This window comes from Oncorhynchus mykiss, chromosome 27, assembly GCF_013265735.2.
Source record: "Oncorhynchus mykiss isolate Arlee chromosome 27, USDA_OmykA_1.1, whole genome shotgun sequence".
NCBI classification, from domain to species: Eukaryota; Metazoa; Chordata; class Actinopteri; order Salmoniformes; family Salmonidae; genus Oncorhynchus; species Oncorhynchus mykiss.
This window is the reverse complement of record NC_048591.1, coordinates 15,545,766-15,566,463: the sequence shown is the minus strand read 5'-3', so window position 1 is coordinate 15,566,463 and position 20,698 is coordinate 15,545,766. Positions and strand designations below refer to the sequence as shown.

General features: G+C 40.7%; 1 protein-coding gene across 1 annotated transcript; it reads left to right on the top strand.

The window, feature by feature from the left end:
* Positions 1-7,918: 7,918 nt before the first annotated feature.
* Positions 7,919-12,794, top strand: LOC110507169. Its single transcript, XM_021587059.2, has 5 exons — positions 7,919-8,101; positions 8,278-8,458; positions 9,219-9,455; positions 9,777-10,962; positions 11,598-12,794. The coding sequence occupies exons 3-5, from the start codon at positions 9,317-9,319 to the stop codon at positions 11,782-11,784; spliced, it is 1,512 nt and encodes a 503-aa protein (XP_021442734.1). The 5' UTR covers positions 7,919-8,101; positions 8,278-8,458; positions 9,219-9,316; the 3' UTR covers positions 11,785-12,794.
* Positions 12,795-20,698: the final 7,904 nt, after the last annotated feature.

The window sequence follows — 20,698 nt, the reverse complement described above, 5'->3', positions numbered from 1 at the left end:
AGTATCGTTTGGCTGATCTGGAACGGGGTCAAAGGTGGGGAAATTCTTGATGAGTTTGTCAAGGGGGCGGAGAGGGTTGGCTTCATCCTGTGGAGAGATTGGGGCCGAAAGGCCAAGAGGAGAAGCCAAGCCTTGTTGTTGTTGGCCAATAGGCGCCATATTACTCAGTGCCGAATGGCCAAGAGGAGAAGACTGAGGGACACATGAGGGAGGCAAGGTCTGAAACCTATCGTCTTTACTCCTGTGAGTACAGGGCTCTGGTTGCTTGGATTGGTAGTTACGCTGTAGAGCGTGACCATTCTGGACTTCCTCCAGATGGTACCTAAGGGTGGTATTCTGCTGCATTGCAGAGTCCACTTGAGCACAGAGTACTGATTTTGGACATGTGAGTGTCACACTTGCGCCTTTCGATCTCAAACGTATCTGTCATGGTTTGCAGATAGAGGTCTTGAGTATGGAGCGAGAGATTCAGTGATGAGATTTCCTCCGCTTGCTTAGAAAGCAATATTTCACTTGAGTTCTCTCATCATTCATTTGTTCAGCAACTTCAATGAGTTCTGCTGATTTGTCATCAAACTTTGTCATTGTGTTCATTAACTGATCGTCTTTGGTCTGCAGCGTTTTGAGTAGAATCGTGTTACTTTGAGTAACGTTCAACAAAACTGCATGTATGTTATCGAGTTGAGCACTCCTGTTTGTAGATAACTCTTCAGATATACAGTGCCTTGCGAAAGTATTCGGCCCCCTTGAACTTTGCGACCTTTTGCCACATTTCAGGCTTCAAACACAGATATAAAACTGTATTTTTTTGTGAAGAATCAACAACAAGTGGGACACAATCATGAAGTGGAACGACATTTATTGGATATTTCAAACTTTTTTAACAAATCAAAAACTGAAAAACTGAGCGTGCAAAATTATTCAGCCCCTTTACTTTCAGTGCAGCAAACTCTCTCCAGAAGTTCAGTGAGGATCTCTGAATGATCCAATGTTGACCTAAATGACTAATGATGATAAATACAATCCACCTGTGTGTAATCAAGTCTCCGTATAAATGCACCTGCACTGTGATAGTCTCAGAGGTACAAGGAACACACCAGGCAGGTCCGAGATACTGTTGTGAAGAAGTTCAAAGCCGGATTTGGATACAAAAAGATTTCCCAAGCTTTAAACATCCCAAGGAGCACTGTGCAAGCGATAATATTGAAATGGAAGGAGTATCAGACCACTGCAAATCTACCAAGACCTGGCCGTCCCTCTAAACTTTCAGCTCATACAAGGAGAAGACTGATCAGAGATGCAGCCAAGAGGCCCATGATCACTCTGGATGAACTGCAGAGATCTACAGCTGAGGTGGGAGACTCTGTCCATAGGACAACAATCAGTCGTATTTTGCACAAATCTGGCCTTTATGGAAGAATGGCAAGAAGAAAGCCATTTCTTAAAGATATCCATAAAAAGTGTCGTTAAAAGTATGCCACAAGCCACCTGGGAGACACACCAAACATGTGGAAGAAGGTGCTCTGGTCAGATGAAACCAAAATTGAACTTTTTGGCAACAATGCAAAACGTTATGTTTGGCGTAAAAGCAACACAGCTCATCACCCTGAACACACCATCCCCACTGTCAAACATGGTGGTGGCAGCATCATGGTTTGGGCCTGCTTTTCTTCAGCAGGGACAGGGAAGATGGTTAAAATTGATGGGAAGATGGATGGAGCCAAATACAGGACCATTCTGGAAGAAAACCTGATGGAGTCTGCAAAAGACCTGAGACTGGGACGGAGATTTGTCTTCCAACAAGACAATGATCCAAAACATAAAGCAAAATCTACAATGGAATGGTTCAAAAATAAACATATCCAGGTGTTAGAATGGCCAAGTCAAAGTCCAGACCTGAATCCAATCGAGAATCTGTGGAAAGAACTGAAAACTGCTGTTCACAAATGCTCTCCATCCAACCTCACTGAGCTCGAGCTGTTTTGCAAGGAGGAATGGGAAAAAATGTCAGTCTCTCGATGTGCAAAACTGATAGAGACATACCCCAAGCAACTTACAGCTGTAATCGCAGCAAAAGGTGACGCTACAAAGTATTAACTTAAGGGGGCTGAATAATTTTGCACGCCCAATTTTTCAGTTTTTGATTTGTTAAAAAAGTTTGAAATATCCAATAAATGTCGTTCCACTTCATGATTATGTCCCACTTGTTGTTGATTCTTCACAAAATAATACAGTTTTATATCTTTATGTTTGAAGCCTGAAATGTGGCAAAAGGTCGCAAAGTTCAAGGGGGCCGAATACTTTCGCAAGGCACTGTATGTAAATAAGGTATTTCTGTTTTTAATTTTTAATACATTCATAAACATTTGTAAAAACCTGTTTTCACTTTCTAATTATGGGATATTGTGTGTAGATTGCTGACAATTTATTTTATTATATCCATTTTAGAATAAGGCTGTAACGTAACAAAATGTGGAAAAAGTTAAGGGGTCTGAATACTTTCCGAATGCACTGTACATACACACACGCACACGCACACGAACACATGCACCACACAAACAAACAAACACACGCACGTACACACACACACACACACACACACACACACACACACACACACATACACACACACAGACAAGATTCAGCATGTGTGTGTTGTATGTGTGCTCTTAATTGTTGTTGCTGGACAATCATTTGTTCCTTCTCAACAGAACAAAAGTGAGAGAAGTGGTACTGGAGGATCTCCTGAATGTAATGAAGTTGTTTCAGTTTCACAGTCATCTACAACAAGTAACAGAAGAGGGCAGCAGACTCAAGCACAGTAGCATATCAAGAACCCATGGCATTTTTGGGATGGGCTCATTTTGAGTAATCATTGCGTACTTGATAGATTAATATATTTAAACGATGTAATTCAGAATAATAGTTATTTCTGGTCAATATCTAATACTGATCAATATCTAATTCATGGGCATTGTATTGCAGTATCTGAATCACCTCATGAGGCCAAGACAAGTCTACTCTATACTTTTCTTGAGGCTCCTTCTGAAGTGATCTGCTACATCTTCATCAAAATGTTAAAGATCAGAGTAACAAAAACAAATGCCCATTGACGCATTTTGACACCGAATGTCCATCGATGCACACATCATCTCATTTTAGTATACAGAAGCCGTATGGTGGCACCTGTGTGAGGGTACTGGGGACATTTGTCGTGTCTGGCCTCTTTATGAGGGACTGATTAAGCCTGTGATTGTGGCTGACACAGGAGAGCAGCTGGCTGCTGCTGCCTGTTAGTTCCCTATAGACTCAGACTGCTGCTGAGGTTCAAAAGGCCCCTGTTGTCATGGGAGGAGTGACTGATCATGGCAGTACTGCTGTTCGGGAGCGTCCCTGTTGCTGTGTCCTACCCACTCTGAGTTTCCTATCCAGTATCCAGTATCTATAATCCCTCAGGATAACCCCTGGTGGACTAGCACTCCACAAATATTCTCAGGGTGAGATTCACAATAGACTGTCGGGTGGGAGTAAGTAAGGTGCTGAGGGAGAGATAAGAACATTATTTGAACACTGTAAAACACTTGTTCCCTTTGGCTCTACGATCAAAGACCCGGCTTATTATTATTCTGTGTTCTGTGATAAAACTACAATGGCTTGAAATCACTGGATCGTTCTCTATTCCAACCCATATTGTTATGCAGCACTCAAATAAGATTCAGTAATCCAGTAACATTATCTGAACAGATAACTGTAACCCTTATGTCCTCCCTTTGAAATACTACTGTCTAGGATTTGGTCGTTTCTTAGCTCTTCTTCAGGGATCTTCCCATCGTGACTGTTTTTAATAGGGCTCCATAACAACAAAGCATTAATACTGTTGTCATCCCAGAGGCTGGTGTTGTGAAGGTAGAGGATAGTGTCTCCCTCCTCCCACCATCTTCCACCCAGGTCCTGTTGATGTATTAATTGTCTTGGCTCTCACAGACATGCTTGTCATTTTTTACGTGACAGACCATACAGAAGTTGCATCCCAAATTGTACCCTATTCACTAAATAATGCATGACTTTTGACCAGAGTCTATGGGCCCTGGAAAAAATAGTTTAGATTTACATTTGACATTTTAGTAATTTAGGTAATTTTATCCAGAGCAACTTACAGTTATTTTGTGGTCTGCTGCCTTAGCTCTCCTGGTCCTGGTCAGCTCACAGTCAGGGCTGTGGGGCATTGGATACTAGCTACCTCCCCAATCTGAGCCACGATCAGTTACTGACTGGAGGTGACATTGAGAGAGTTTAAGATGAAGGTGAAAAAAATGTCACAGGTATGATTAATGAAATTAAATGACAACTGAAATGAAATGTAATGAGAACCTTAGAAGCCTTGCCTTAAAATACATGCTAAAAAAATTGTCTTTAGCCTCTAATTCACTCTTCCTGCTAAATTGTTAAATTGATGGTCATGGTCAATATGATTCAAAGTATTTTCGTATGAGCATTTATATTAATTCAACACAGAGATGATTTATTCTTCTCAATGTCATACAGACTTAGAAAAGTTGTTAGTTCCAGCTCGTGATTGAACCACATTTGACAATGCAGCACACCATCCGCATGATAAGATGACAGGATGACACTCCCTCTTTCTCCCTATTTCTACCAAGCTTCCTCAGGGATGATTTACGTTCAAGAAAAAGGTTTCATCAAATTAAAGGTCATATCTATGTATATTTGCCTCTGATCTTATTTTTCAGGATTATTCTATGCAAATTAATTTCGGTAAAGGATGATTTTGACAAAATATACATACAGAAAGTAAAGGAAGCAATTATGTTGATTATTATAGTCCAGGTTTTAATCACTACAATTACATCTTAAACACAAGTAATGTGGGAGGGAGGGTGGATTAAAGGTATCAAAAGTGTGCCTGCATTGGCAGTAACCTGTAGTGTTGCTTCCCATGTTACCAATCCCTGTGAAAAGTTAATGTAAGCAGGATTTGCAGTGAGCTGGTGATGAAACTATGCTGTAACTGTTACCAATGTGCCACACTTGCGAAGTGCAAGCCTTCCTTTGAAAGCGTTTCTCTATATGCTGCAGGGTCAGATCTCTCAGAGCTTCTTGTACAGTAGTTGCAGAATGATGGAAGGCAATAATGCTCAAAAAGGGGCAATGCTTTTGCAGCAGAAAATATGATTTGTATTCTTTTCAATAAATGAAATGTACATAGAAAATGAAGAAAATATAGCATCAAATTATATAGGTATGGGATACGAGATGATATGTGGCAGATGAACGCATACAGTGCGTTTTGAAAGTATTCAGACCCCTTCACTTTTCCCACATTTTTTTACGTTGCAGCCGTATTCTAAAATGGATTCAATTGTTTTTCCCCTCATCAATCTACACATCTACACTCCATAATGACAAAGAAAAAAATGTTTTATAGATTTTTTTTCAAATTTATAAAAAAAAAAAAAAACGGAGTATCACATCTACATAAGTATTGAGACCCGTTACTCAGTACTTTGTTGATGCACCTTTGGCAGAGATTATGGCCACGAGTCCTCTTGAATATGACGCTACAAGCTTGGCACACCTGTATTTGGGGAGTTTCTCCCATTGTTCTCTGCAGATCCTCTCAAGCTCTGTCAGGTTGAATGGGGAGCGTCGCTGCACAGCTATTTTCAGGTCTCTCCAGAGAGAGATCGGATTCAACTCCTGACTCTGCCTGGGTCACTGAAGGACATGTCCCGAAGCCACTCCTATGTTGTCTTGGCTGTGTGCTTAGGGTCGTTGTCCTGTTGGAAGGTAAACTTTGCCCCAGTCTGAGGTCCTGAATGCTCTGGAACAGGTTGTCATCAAGGATCTCTCTGTACTTTGCTTTATTAATCTTTCCCTCGATCCTGACTAGTCTCCCAGTCCCTGCCACTGAAAAACATCCCCACAGCATGATGCTGCCAGCACCATTCGTCACTGTAGGGATGGTATTGGCCAGGTGATTAGCGGTGCCTTTATTCCTCCAGACGTGACACTTGGCATTCAGGTCAAAGAGTTTAATCTTGGTTTCACCAGACCAGAGAATCTTGTTTCTCATGGTTTGATAGTCCTTTAGGTGCCTTTTGGCAAACTCCATGTGTCTTTTACTGAGGAGTGTCTTCCGTCTTGCCACTCTACCATAAAGGCCTGATTGGTGGAGTGCTGCAGAGATGGTTGTGGAAGGTTCTCCCATCTCCACAAAGGAACTCTGGAGCTCTGTCAGAATGACCATCGGGTTCTTGATCACCTCCCTGACCAAGGCCCTTCTCCCCCTGATTGCTCAGTTTGGCCGGGCGGCCAGCTCTAGGAAGAGTCTTGGTGGTTCCAAACTTCTTCTATATAAGAATGATCAAGGCCACTGGGTTCTTGGGGTCCTTCAATGCTGCAGAAATCTTTTGGTACCCTTCCCCAGATCTGTGCCTCGACACAATCCTGTCTCGAAGCTCTACGGACTATTCTTTCGACCTCATGGCTTGATTTTTGCTCTGACGTGCACTGTCAATTGTGGGACCTTATATAGACAGGTGTGCACCTTTCCAAATCATGTTAAATCAAATGAATTTACCATAGGTGGACCCCAATCAAGTTGTAGAAAGGATGATCAATGGAAACAGGATGCACCTAAGCAACAACAAAAAATGCAATCAATTTCAATAACATTTCTAAAAACCTGTTTTCGCTTTGTCATTATGGGGTATTGTGTGCAGATTGATGAGGAAACATTAATTTAATCCATTTTAGAATAAGGCTGTAACATAACAAAATGTGGAAAAAGTCACTGGGTCTAAATACTTTCCGAATGCACTGCATATATTAGATTTCTTTTAAATGCAACCTTTATTTAACTAGGCAAGTCAGTTAAGAACAAATTCTTATTTACCATGAAGGCCTACCGGGCCTGTCCCTGAACATCTACCTTGTTCAGGGGTAGAACGACAGATTTTTACCTTGTCAGCTCTGGGATTCGATCCAGCAACCTTTCGGTAACTGGCCCTACGCTAGATGTAGAGAGGGTCAGACGACTGCAGGACATTTTCATGAACTTCATGACACGCATATTACAAATGCAAAGAATTGAGAGGTTAAATATGCACAAAAGCTGCAACGAGTGCAATAACAAGAACATTGTAAGCACAGAGGTAAGGGGATTATTTTAAACCCTTGGCAACAGACATGCCGAAAAAAACACATTTCAAAAGGGGGGCAGTGTTCCCTATTACTATAGCAACAGGAAGAAGACATGGCTGCTTCAATCAGCTTTGGGTTTCTCAGTGAGGAAAATGCATAGCAACTCCAGACAGGGAGTGGTGTAACTGTTGTACTAACGAGAGATAAAGTCAAGTGTAAGCCGATTTGTCCTCCTGTGTGTCCTTTTGTCCTTCTAAACATATGGCCCTTTGGAATTATTATTATACTCATTTCTATTAACAGAATATGGAAATAATTAATTTTTTTATACAAATTTGACAATTTTTAGCTGAGATGAAATGAATGGCTGGTAGCCTACTAAGTGTTTCTCTGGTTGACGACACTAAAGTGCATTACATTTATAATAAAAGTTGCTCATTCGTTATAAGTTCTAAGGTTGCAACCTTCTTATTATAATTATTAAAGAGGTAATGTCTTATGTAGTAAATAATAAATACTAAAAGAGGCAGATGGCCTCTGTCTCCTTACTACTTGTACACACGTATACAAAGTAACATTGGATCTATGACAAATAAAAACATTGGACGATTCATAATAGACCAATAAGCGGTTCAGTCTAGATAAACCAATAGTGTGACCACAGTCTTACAGCATTCGGCGAATCCCCTGCGTATCTGATGCAACAAGGCTGCAACAAAAGTTACACCTTCCAACTGCAAGACTGTATCCTTCCTCCCGGGTGTGTGACCAAATAGTTCCTCATAAACCGTTGCAGTTATTACAGAAGGCTATAAGACATTCTCTGTGGGAGACATATTATTTACTAACAAGACATTAGCTCGGAAATATTATCCATAAAAATACCATGATGCAGAAGTGAATTACGTTATTGCAACAGAAGTGTGGGTGTAGAAATGTAGGTATATGCTTTTCAATTTAAATAATTAAAAGTACATCGTTTTCTTTCCATTTTATTTCTATATGACCTTTGAAAATAACAGAAGGTGGAAAGTCCCTTGCATATGACGCGATAAAAAGGTGAAATGTAAACTGCGGATTGATTTGTATTTGTGTGATTCGGTCCTGCTTTAGGAGTTCCAGAAGAAGTAGCGGATCCCAAAACTTTCTGTTTGCAACTCGTCTTCATAACAGTCCATGTGAAGTCATTGTGTTCTTAGGAAGACATGGCTTATTAAATTGACCCCACTGTCACTCTAGTCGTTGTGCTCTGCATTTGCAACGCAATTCCAAAAAACTATCCAGTAATAATGGGGTAAGTGACATTGTTTGTTCTCTTTATACTACAGTAGTTGTGAAGTATAATGTGTTGAATATGTTAGCTTTGACATTGTAATTGTTTTATTAACTATTTCTGAAATGATGTTGGGGTTATTGTAATCACCTTTTAGTCTAACAGATATTTTGAATCTACAGTTTTACAGTAGCCTACTGAGCTCAGAAGTGAGAATTGCCAGTGAAACATATTTGATCAGTGGACTACTATAGTAAAACTATAGTTTTCAAACGTAGTTATGTATGTTAAAAACATTAACACATAACAATAGTTGGAGGAAATTAATACTTTTTGGGGTATTTGATCTATAATACACATAGGCTAACTAACATTAAAGTTTTTTACCATGCTGCAGACACCACTCTCCTGAACTGTGAAATGGATTAGAATAAATACAATTTGATATGTTGTTGAGATATTATAGTTGCATTTATGAGGGGAGTGAGTTTTCATAGAGACAGTGTTAAAGTATATAGCCCTGTAACATTTCCTAACTTATTTTCCCAAAGTTCAGTAGTTTCATAAAAATAAAACTTAGATGTTATTTTATGCATGTAACATGCAATTATCAGGAATCTTTAACCAATTTTGGACTCTCTGATAATTGCACTATTTGTATAGGTGTTTTGAGACTGTGGTGGTTTTGGGGGTGTGGCAGTCGGGTGTAATGGGGTGTTTGGGTGTGGAAATTCAGTAGAGTTGTTGATTTGTTTTCATTTGTATTTTTTGTCATTTACAGGTCTTCAAGTGTTCCCACCACTCTGCCCATAGTGACGCTTCTCTCAAACCCTCGCACACTTAGTGCATTTCACCGTTTGGACCTAAATAAAAGACACGATGGCTGCATCGATCCTTCGCAGGAAAATTCCTCTTGTTTGCATGGTCGACCTCATTATTCCCTCTCTCCAACAAGCTAACGACAGCCAATCCTGGGGAAGGAAGGGGGCGGAGTTATTGGAGAGACCGCACATAATTGGTGAGTTACTGCAATACGCTTTTTTATTTTTCCACATTCCAGGTGGAACCGCACTGCAGTACGAGCTAATGTCGTACAGTGAGTAAAGCTAAGTGGATATTTTCCCAATGAAGACGATGGCGTTCAATCATTTTCAAATGATCGGTTAGTTTTTCAAGGATATTTTTACTTTTCTACATTTATCGTCTTCATTTTCAGATTTTTCTACATTTATCATCAGATATTAAAGGACTGTTTTTAAAAAAATCCTCATTTAATTTTTATGCCTGCAATATGGACATTCAAATTAAATATTTTTAACGAAAATTGTATTTTTCGTAGGTGATGGTCAGACGGACTGGATGACGGAAAAAGTTGATTTGTCTTCGTTCCAGTCGACTACTGAATCCTCTTCTAGCTCATCTTCTCCGCCCTCACCGTTGGAACATGATGTCAAGGTGCCCTCTGACTTGGAGGTCATGACCTCTCTTTTGCAAGAGGAGCTTGCTCAGCTTGAGGATTACTTCCGGTCTGAATCGACTTCAACCAAATTGGACAAATCACCAAAATGTGACAAAGGCGCCCAAGCAATGGGTGCCCATTCTTACTACCAGTTGCCCTATGCTTCGTACAGTGGCAACCAATCAGAAACAAGCCCACTGGTTGTTACCCTGGCAACAGGGGAACTCGACCGGGTGAGCTTCTGTGGTGGTCCCGTTGGAAGATCCAAAATGGCGAGACCAGCCCCATACAACTATCATCATCGTTCATACAATAATTGCCGAAGAATAGTTTCAGATGGTGTCAACAAAGTTGGAGAGGAACTTGAGCATGACACCTGGAGTGCCAAAGGAAGTTACTCAGGAAGCACAGAGGTGGCTGTTAACCACTGTTCTACATTGAAAACCGTGGGGAAGAGCATTAGCAGTGTTAAGAAAGTCAGAGAATGTGGTGTATCGTTGAAGGAAGAGGAAAGTTATTGTTTTACAGAGGACGTGTTTTGCAGTGAAGAGATGACCAGAGGTTTTTGTATGGCTGGGTCCTTCGATACCCACCCCAAGAGAGAAGGACAGTTGATGCATGGTATGAAGGTTAGTGGTTATGATGGTATGGGGCTGGAGGTCTTGCATTGCAACAAAGATGGTGGACTCTCTGGAACTATTCCTCAAGAGCCAGAGGCAAACGATGGCTATTACCACCACCACCCGAACGTTGCTCATACAGAGCCTTATCATAGCTTTATCGGTGAAATCCAAGAGCCTACACAAGTACATGGTATAGAGCCCCAGCATGGCCACTACCTCTTCCCAGAATGCATCGGAGACCAAAGCTACGAATGTCTGTCAAGAGGAGAGAGCGAGGGGCCAATGGTGGACTCGCCCATTCACAGGCAAGCAGTACAGAGGCTAAAGGAAGATCCATGCCCCCTGAGCTGCCTCAAACCAGGCCTTGTCTCTGTCCCTCTGGAAGTACATACCGGAGAACGGAAGCAGAAGAAGAGAGACCAGAACAAAACAGCTGCTCACAGGTATTTTGTGAAAAATGTAGTGATTTTCTTTATGTTATGAAGTTTAAATAAAAACTGTGAGTATAGAATGTTTGGTCATTTTCTTAGTTTGACCAAAGAAACATCTGTGTACATTTTAACTAATCTTTTAAAGTTGAAAAACTGAACTTTTTTGTAGACTCTAATATCTGGTTTGAATGGGATAACTGTGGCTTTTCACTGATGTGATATGCTACTAGAATTGCTTAGTTACAAAATGTGTTTTATAAAAGACGAAATCTGAACTCTTCTTCTGATAGGTCCCGCTATCTTGGATGTTCATAGATGCATATCTGAAAATCTAGTTCTTGAGGGATGAGGGTGGGAAAACATGTCCATGTTAAATTCATGACGTTAGCTTTCTCTATAATTAGAGAGAACTGATATTGAACTGCCAGCCTACTGTAGCTCAGTGACCCAGACATGGTAGCTTCTACAAAGATACAGAAAGTCCTGTGGTAGGGTTTTTTGGACATATGGGATGTTGTGGGTGTAGGACAGGGTTGGCAACTGCCAGTTGCCGTGGGGCGTGCGAGAAGGGCAAAATAAGGGGAAAAGATGGAGGGGGGGGCTCCAATGGTAGATGCAAGCTGATCCTGGTATTTTGTAAACTAAAGGTATCGACTGCGTAAGAGGGCGGAGCTGGACATACTGGAGGAGGAGCTTCATGGGCTGGAGGGACAGAACCGGGAGCTCCAGGACAAGGCGGAGTCAGTGGAACGAGAGATTCAATATGTCAAAGATTTACTCATCGAGGTCTACAAAGCCCGTAGTCAACGCCTAAAGCAAGATGCCAGTGCCTAATCTCCCACCCACAACACCAGCACTCGCATCAAGAGCACTTGTTTGTTCAAAATGATAGTTGCATGATTTTGGTAGTTTTTCTAAAAAATATAATCGCTTTATTATTGTTACAGACAATATGCCACACAATGTATCTTTCCAAATGTTTCCCTGAATGACTTCAGGGCTTAGTTGGTGAATTTAGGAGGAAACTATAAACTGTCCGTGACCACTGTGACACTGACCTGCACTCACAGCCTTGTAATGTTGGAGTTTGAGCTTGCAAAGATTGACCTTTTTACAGTCATTTTTTAACCGTAATAGAAACGATTGAATTATGCCTGTTTTTATTGACAGTCAATGTCAGCATAAAGGAAGGATGTTTCATGCTGTGATGATGTATGTTTTGTTTTATTTATTCATCACCTTTTGCTTTGTCCACTCATTTGGTATAAGGGATTGAAGAAGGAATGTTTAAAATGCTGTGGAAAAGTTCATAAATGCTGCAAACTACTAGAACATTTTATTGCTAAAAGGCTGATGTAGAACATGTAGGAAACCACCTAGACCTTGCTAAAGTACCCAATGCATGTTTGATTGTTAAAAAAGCATGATTGCTTGTTATTTGAAAATGACTATTCTTTTAACTGCATGGCTTCCTGATTTAATGGTTTCCATAGAGCATTTTCCCAAGTCATGCTTTAACTGTTTAAGTTTCATTAGCTGAAGTTCTACAGAGCTTTACTCTAAACTATTTATTTTATACTCAGGATGTTTGTCCACTTTTACATAATGAGGAAAATTGACATGGCTATCACTGTTTTATCATCTTGCTTTTTTCTTGGCTGTATTTTGCGAAAAAACAATCACCTGTTGACACAACAATAAATTGTTGCTGGGCATAATGTCTTCATGATAATCTTAGTGAATGAATATGTGTTGAATTCAGGTCTACTTGTTTGATAGATGACTATATCAGGTAACTATCAGGTAAATTGCAGTCAAATAAACCAGTTATGTTTGATCATTTATTCTTTGTGGACTGTTATTACAATACATTGTTATTACACTGTTATAGAAGTCAGACAGTTTACATCATTGTTGCTCAAGCCATTCCTGTGGGACCCACAGAGGGAGTGCACTTTTCTGTTTTAGCCCAGCTAACACACCTGATTCTCTTCAAGGGCAGGATTTCCAAGCCTTGTTCATGTAGCTTAATGTATCTTCTGGAAGACTAGTTAAATGTGGACTCAATGTCTGTCAATGTCCAGCGAATAAACAACAATGTTGTCAAGGTAGATCAAGAGGGAGTCTCACCATCGGCCCAGACACCGCTGTGTCGTGCCTTACACAGGCCGAAAGACATAGAACCCCAATGGGGTGGTAAGGGGCATTGCAGGGGCATTATGCAGACCGGAAGGTCAAACTCGTAGACATCCAGCGGAGCAAGGGTAAGAAAAAAGACAGAAACGTTACACAGGCTGAAAGATTCCCAGTCAAACTCTTACAGACCCGACAGTGTGGTAAATATGTCATCAGGTTCTAGCCTGGCAGGACCAACGTGATTGCTGCATTCACCATTCTATTTCACGTAACATATTACAGAATAATGAATGCAGCGATCAGGGTGGTTTCACCAGGCTAAGGTGGATCCATCTTGACCTGCCAGTATGTCGGTGTGTAGATCTGAAGGAATCAGATTGGTGTAGCAATATGGCGAAACCCTTAAACCCTTTATAGGTGTAGTACTGTATCACTATTTTGTAACACTTATTCAGTTCCTTCATATCCCAAAAGGCTATGCATTCTATTTGGGCTGTATTCTCAAAGTCATAGACAAGAGTAGGATGTGAGATGCCCCTTTCTTCTATGTCAGTTTTGAACTGAGATTTCACTCCCTCTGGTCTGGTTGGCTGCGTTGCAGGGTGAGTAAGTACATATATTTTTTTACCACTAGAGGGAAGACAGTAAGGAATCATGACGCATATTATGATGAAAATTAGTAAATGTTCTGTTTACCATAAAATCTTGTGTTTTCCATAGAAATATGGGACATTTTACAAACACAATTTCTACAATGCTTGCAAAGTCACTACGGTTGTAGGAGATCACTCTCTAGTGTAAAGTCACGGAGGAAAACATAGAAAGTATCAGGATAAAGGTAAGACCCAGATGCAGACCGTGTCGAAGTAACAATGTTTATTACAGCAACAGGGGCAAAGGTACAGGACGGCAGGCAGGCTCAGGCAGAGTGGTCAGGCACACGGGCTCAGAGTCAGAACAGGCAAAACCAGGAAGATGAGAAGAGAGAGACTGGGAAAACGCAGGAGCTGATACAAAAACCGCTGGTTGACTTGACAAAGAAGACGAACTGGCAACCAACAAACAGAGAACACAGGTATAAATACACAGGGGATAATGGAGAAGCTGGGCGACACCTGGAGGGGGATGGAGACAATCACAAGGACAGGTGAAACAGATCAGGGCGTGACAGAAAGGGTAATTTATACATACAGTACCAGTCAAAAGTTTGGACACACCTGCTCGTTCAAGGGTTTTTCTTTATTTTGACTATTTTCTACATTGTAGAATAATAGTGAAGACATCAACAGTGAAATAACACATTGAATCATGTAGGAACCAAAAAAGTGTTAAACAAATCAAAATCAATTTTAGATTTTTCAAAGTAGCCACCCTTTGCCTTGATGACAGCTTTGCACACTCTTGGCATTCTCTCAACCAGCTTCACCTGGAATGCTTTTCCAACAGTCTTCAAGGAGTTCTGCCATATGCTGAGCACTTGCTGACTGCTTTTCCTTCACTCTGCCGTCCAACTCATCCCAAACCATCTCAATTGGGTTGAGGTCAGGTGATTGTGGAGGCCAGGTCATCTGAAGCTAAAGTAATAATCTGCTGCATACCCAGAGGCTAAAGGCACAATGAGGAAGGCTGGTATCTGTCTCTTGGAGTGACAACTGAAGTTCCTAATCTCATCCACCACTACTAGGAGGGTGTGTGAAACATCTCCATATCTATTCTACAGGGGCCTCTGAAAGTATGAGGCAATCTTATACAATTCTTGCAGATCAGAGAGAGAAAGAGGGTGTTGCTGGAAGGCTTAAAAATGTATGCTTCGCTCTAGTGCTTCACTGTCTTCTCACAGGGTGGTTGGGTGATATACTCCTCTCGTGTTTTGTGATTCAATTTGTATTGATAGTATAGCACATTTGGAGGTTAATTTAGTTATACTTGCAGTTAGTTCAGTAAACATTATATATTTTATTCTTGTGAAAAATAATACATTGCTCAATTTATCAGATGGACAGAAACTTGAACAGAAAACAATGCCAGGGTAGTAGAGGGTTGGGGGTACTGCTCTGTACAGGCTACCATCCATTAGATCAGATATTAAGATAAAATCCTGATTCTCTATGGTCACCCAGGTGGGTCCTACACATTATTAATGGAAGAGATGAGTTAAGCCCCATACAATGTAAAGTGCTTTGAACATCTTGAAAAGTGTTGTATAACTTAAACAATCCCTTATTAAATGTCTTCTCTGTAATGTTTCTGGAGGTGTCAATCACTGTTTCGATGAGCCAAATGGGTTTAGAAACATCAATCTTTCTAAGACCACAATCTGTATGCTTTGCACTAATCCTATAGAGACACTAATCCTATAGTGTGCCATTGTACAGTAAAAGTCACCCCTCCAATTATCCTATTATAGCTGTAGTTAACCAACCAGCACTGTACTGTAGACAGGGATACATTGCACAGTTTGTGGTAGACAGTGGTAGACAGAGGGTAGACAGAGGGTAGACAGTGGTAGACAGAGGGTAGACAGAGGGTAGAAACTTTCAACTCTCTGAGAGTTGTTCATGTGGTTGCTTTGGGGCATTGCCTTTATAACTCATCTGATAGATCACTTTTTAGATTGTTGGATATTCACAGCTGCAGAGATGTAATAAAAGGCCTATCAGGTCCTGAGAAAAGAGGTGACTAACATTGGCCGTATTGTAGCCTATCCCTGGAAGAGGGGATTTCACAAATCTGACTACAAACAAGACATATTCCAGAGAATATCAAATTAAACTTTATTTGTCACATGCGCCGAATACAACGTGTAGACTTTATCGTGAAATGCTTACTTACAAGCCCTTAACCAACAGTGCAGTTCAAGGAGAGTTAAGAAAATATTTACCAAATAATCTAAAGTAAAAAATAATCAAAAGTAACACAATAAAATAACAACAACGAGGCTATATACAGGGGGCATGGGTACCGAGTCAATGTGCGGGGGTACCGGCCAGCCGAGGCAACCTGCACATGTAGGTAGGGGCGAAGCGACTATGCATAGATAACAAACAGCGAGTAGCAGCAGTGTAAAAAACAAATGGATGGGGGATTCTACAGAAGTATTATTTTTTTAGTTACAATAGCTTGTCTTTCTCACTTGACTCTTAAACTAGAAATCTTTAACACCAATATTACATGGTAACAGCCAGTATGGAAACATCTACGGCAATGCTCTGGGAAGACACAGAAACTCACACAGAAAATGGTCCAGTGACCATTTGGTTAATTTAATATATATTTCCAGATTTACGGTGTTAGAGACATACACTGGACATTTTTCTGATTCTAATTCTCAGATGACTACATTGAGTTTATACAGGTATTCTGGTACAGACATGCTCTGACAAATCTGACAGGAGATACTGGCACTGTTTAAGTGCCTGACAGACAGCTACATTGTGAATAATGTCAAGGCACCCAGGCCATAGATTTGTTTGTTAACATAGTAATTCCACTACAGCGTAATTTATGTGAAATGTCAAGTTAATGGAAATATGAAACTTGTTTTTCCTTAAAGCACTAACCTTTAAAGATTAATTTTTGTTTGTGATAAGGCAAGCCATAACACAACATAACATAACACCATACATGAAAACAGTAACATCATGTGATTTGTAGTGTTATGTTTATGTAGCCGATGTGAAATGGCTAGCTAGTTAGCGGTGGTGCACGCTAGTGGCGTTTCAATCGGTGACGTCACTTGCTCTGAGACCTTGAAGTAGTGGTTCCCCTTGCTCTGCAAGGGCCGCGGCTTTTGTGGAGCGATGTGTAACGATGCTTAATCTATTGAATGTAAACTTCAGTTTAGAGGCATCTGATGGGGCTTCTGATGTGACATTATTAATTCACTGATCTATCATTCTATGTGAAAATGCAGCATGATCAACCCATGTTGGCTTTGAGCATAAGTGCATATTATTAATTTTACTTTAGGAAAAACAGAGATGAGTTATGGCTGATACTGAAGTCTATAGAAATCCTACCAAACCACTTTGAGATTTGGCGTGAAGCCGCTCAACAACTACATCATGCCAGTCCTCTAACAGACTCCCATTCTGAGCGACACACAGAAGCATCCAGGGTCAATGCCTTGCTCAAGGGCACATTGACAGATCTTCCACCAGGCCAACAAACGTGAACCCAAACCCTCCAAGATCCCCCCACAGTTCCCCAATAGCTGTCTCTCAACCATTCGAGACCCCTCCCACAGTGCCCCCCAAGAATACATTTTTTTTAAAACAATTTGTTCCATTTCCCACTCCTAAGAACCCCCCCCCCAATGCACCAACAATTAAGAGAATGAACTAAAGAGAAAAAAGAAAAAGACAGAAGAAAACAGCAAACAATGCACATTAAAATATATATATAAATAAATAAACAAAAAAACAAAGGACACCAAGGAGAAGTAAAATCATAACAGCATTTCCAACTGTATATGTTTGTCTACATGTCTGGCGCTATTACATGTAAGTGTGTGTTCTTGTACGTATTTATTTGAATGAGAGTGTGTGTACTGTATATGCATGTGTACAAACACCTGCATGGCATCAGCCTCAGGCAAATCGGTATTAGTTGTAAAAACACTGCCCCTCAGTGTCATTCAAACATACTTTTTATTATGTTTTATTTAGACTTAAAAAAAAAACTTTTATCTTTGACCATCATTCTATCTCCTGCACAGCAACTCCCCTCCCACTTGTCTCCAATTCCACAGCCCATCCCATCTACAGTGCCTTGCGAAAGTATTCGGCCCCCTTGAACTTTGCGACCTTTTGCAACATTTCAGGCTTCAAACATAAAGATATAAAACTGTATTTTTTTGTGAAGAATCAACAACAAGTGGGACACAATCATGAAGTGGAACGACATTTATTAGATATTTCAAACTTTTTTAACAAATCAAAAACTGAAAAATTGGGCGTGCAAAATTATTCAGCCCCCTTAAGTTAATACTTTGTAGCGCCACCTTTTGCTGCGATCACAGCTGTAAGTCGCTTGGGGTATGTCTCGATCAGTTTTGCACATCGAGATACTGAAATTTTTTCCCATTCCTCCTTGCAAAACAGCTCGAGCTCAGTGAGGTTGGATGGAGAGCATTTGTGAACAGCAGTTTTCAGTTCTTTCCACAGATTCTCGATTGGATTCAGGTCTGGACTTTGACTTGGCCATTCTAACACCTGGATATGTTTATTATTGAACCATTCCATTGTAGATTTTGCTTTATGTTTTGGATCATTGTCTTGTTGGAAGACAAATCTCCGTCCCAGTCTCAGGTCTTTTGCAGACTCCATCAGGTTTTCTTCCAGAATGGTCCTGTATTTGGCTCCATCCATCTTCCCATCAATTTTAACCATCTTCCCTGTCCCTGCTGAAGAAAAGCAGGCCCAAACCATGATGCTGCCACCACCATGTTTGACAGTGGGGATGGTGTGTTCAGCTGTGTTGCTTTTACGCCAAACATAACGTTTTGCATTGTTGCCAAAAAGTTTGGTTTCATCTGACCAGAGCACCTTCTTCCACATGTTTGGTGTGTCTCCCAGGTGGCTTGTGGCAAACTTTAAATGACACTTTTTATGGATATCTTTAAGAAATGGCTTTCTTCTTGCCACTCTTCCATAAAGGCCAGATTTGCGCAATATACGACTGATTGTTGTCCTATGGACAGAGTCTCCCACCTCAGCTGTAGATCTCTGCAGTTCATCCAGAGTGATCATGGGCCTCTTGGCTGCATCTCTGATCAGTCTTCTCCTTGTATGAGCTGAAAGTTTAGAGGGACGGCCAGGTCTTGGTAGATTTGCAGTGGTCTGATACTCCTTCCATTTCAATATTATCGCTTGCACAGTGTTCCTTGGGATGTTTAAAGCTTGGGAAATCTTTTTGTATCCAAATCCGGCTTTAAACTTCTTCACAACAGTATCTCGGACCTGCCTGGTGTGTTCCTTGTTCTTCATGATGCTCTCTGTGCTTTTAACGGACCTCTGAGACTATCACAGTGCAGGTGCATTTATACGGAGATTTGATTACACACAGGTGGATTGTATTTATCATCATTAGTCATTTAGGTCAACATTGGATCATTCAGAGATCCTCACTGAGAGTTTGCTGCACTGAAAGTAAAGGGGCTGAAAAATTTTGCACGCCCAATTTTTCAGTTTTTGATTTGTTAAAAAAGTTTGAAATATCCAATAAATGTCGTTCCGCTTCATGATTGTGTCCCACTTGTTGTTGATTCTTCACAAAAAAATATAGTTTTATATCTTTATGTTTGAAGCCTGAAATGTGGCAAAAGGTCGCAAAGTTCAAGGGGGCCGAATACTTTCGCAAGGCACTGTATCTCTGCTGGCCACCCTCTTCAGGTTTCTATGCAACACATATCTTTCAACTGTGCTGTGATGTTTTTTGTACAATTTCAATTTATCTAATCAAATAGAATCTATAGATTGCGAGTTGAAGATAAATACTTTTACTAAGAGTATTAGTATATTAGTAATTGACTGACCCGGTCTCTCCAGGTCTCCTAACAGGACTATTTCTAGGGTCAATTTTAGATCAACATTTTCAGCCATTCCTGAACCGGAGACCAGAAACAGGCTACCAGAGGGCAATACCAAAACAAATGGTCTATTGATTCTGTATCCTCACAACAAAATCTGCAGAGCTTCGATGATTTTATGCCCCAAATATTCAACATTTTGATGGTGGCAAGAATTCTATATAATAATTTTTGTAGAAAAGCGCGAAGTCTTGAATCTTGCTTTGTTGTATATATCAACTCATACACTCTGTACCATGGAATCGGTACATCAAAACTCTCTTCCCAACTATTTTGCAATCTGTATGGAACATCCTGGTCCTCAAATGAAACTGGTATACTATTTATGCTATTTTATTCCTCCGCAAGTTTTGACCCTTTATATTGGGCAGACATACTAGTTCCCTACCTTCTCCCGCTGCCACCCGCCTCCTTCATTTTTGGGGTAATGCTGTAACCAATTGGTTGTACTGTTGGATTAAGCAGACCTTCCCATACAATTCTGATAACTCCATGAAGGACATAACTCTACCATTCCAATTTACAATATAATTTAACATCAGAAGCCTCCTCCCTAAGTTTGCTTCATTCACTGCTTTAGCACACTCCGCCAACCCTGATGTCCTAGCCGTGTCTGAATCCTGGCTTAGGAAGGCCACCAAAAATTCTGAAATGTCCATCTCCAATTACAACATTTTCCGTCAAGATATAACTGCTAAAGGGGGCAGAGTTGCAATCTCCTGTACAGATAGCCTGCAGAGTTCTGTCCTACTATCCAGGTCTATGCCCAAACAGTTCGAGCTACTACTTTTAAAAATCCATCTCTCCAGAAATAAGTCTCTCACTGTTGCCACTTGTTATATTCAGCTCCCAGCTGTGACCTGGACACCATATGTGAATTGATTGCCCCCCATCTATTGTCAGAGTTCGTACTGTTAGCTGATCTAAACTGGGATATGCTTAACACCCCGGCAGTCCTACAATCTAAGCTAGAAGCCCTCAATCTCACAAATGATCAAGGAACCCACCAGGTACAACCCTACA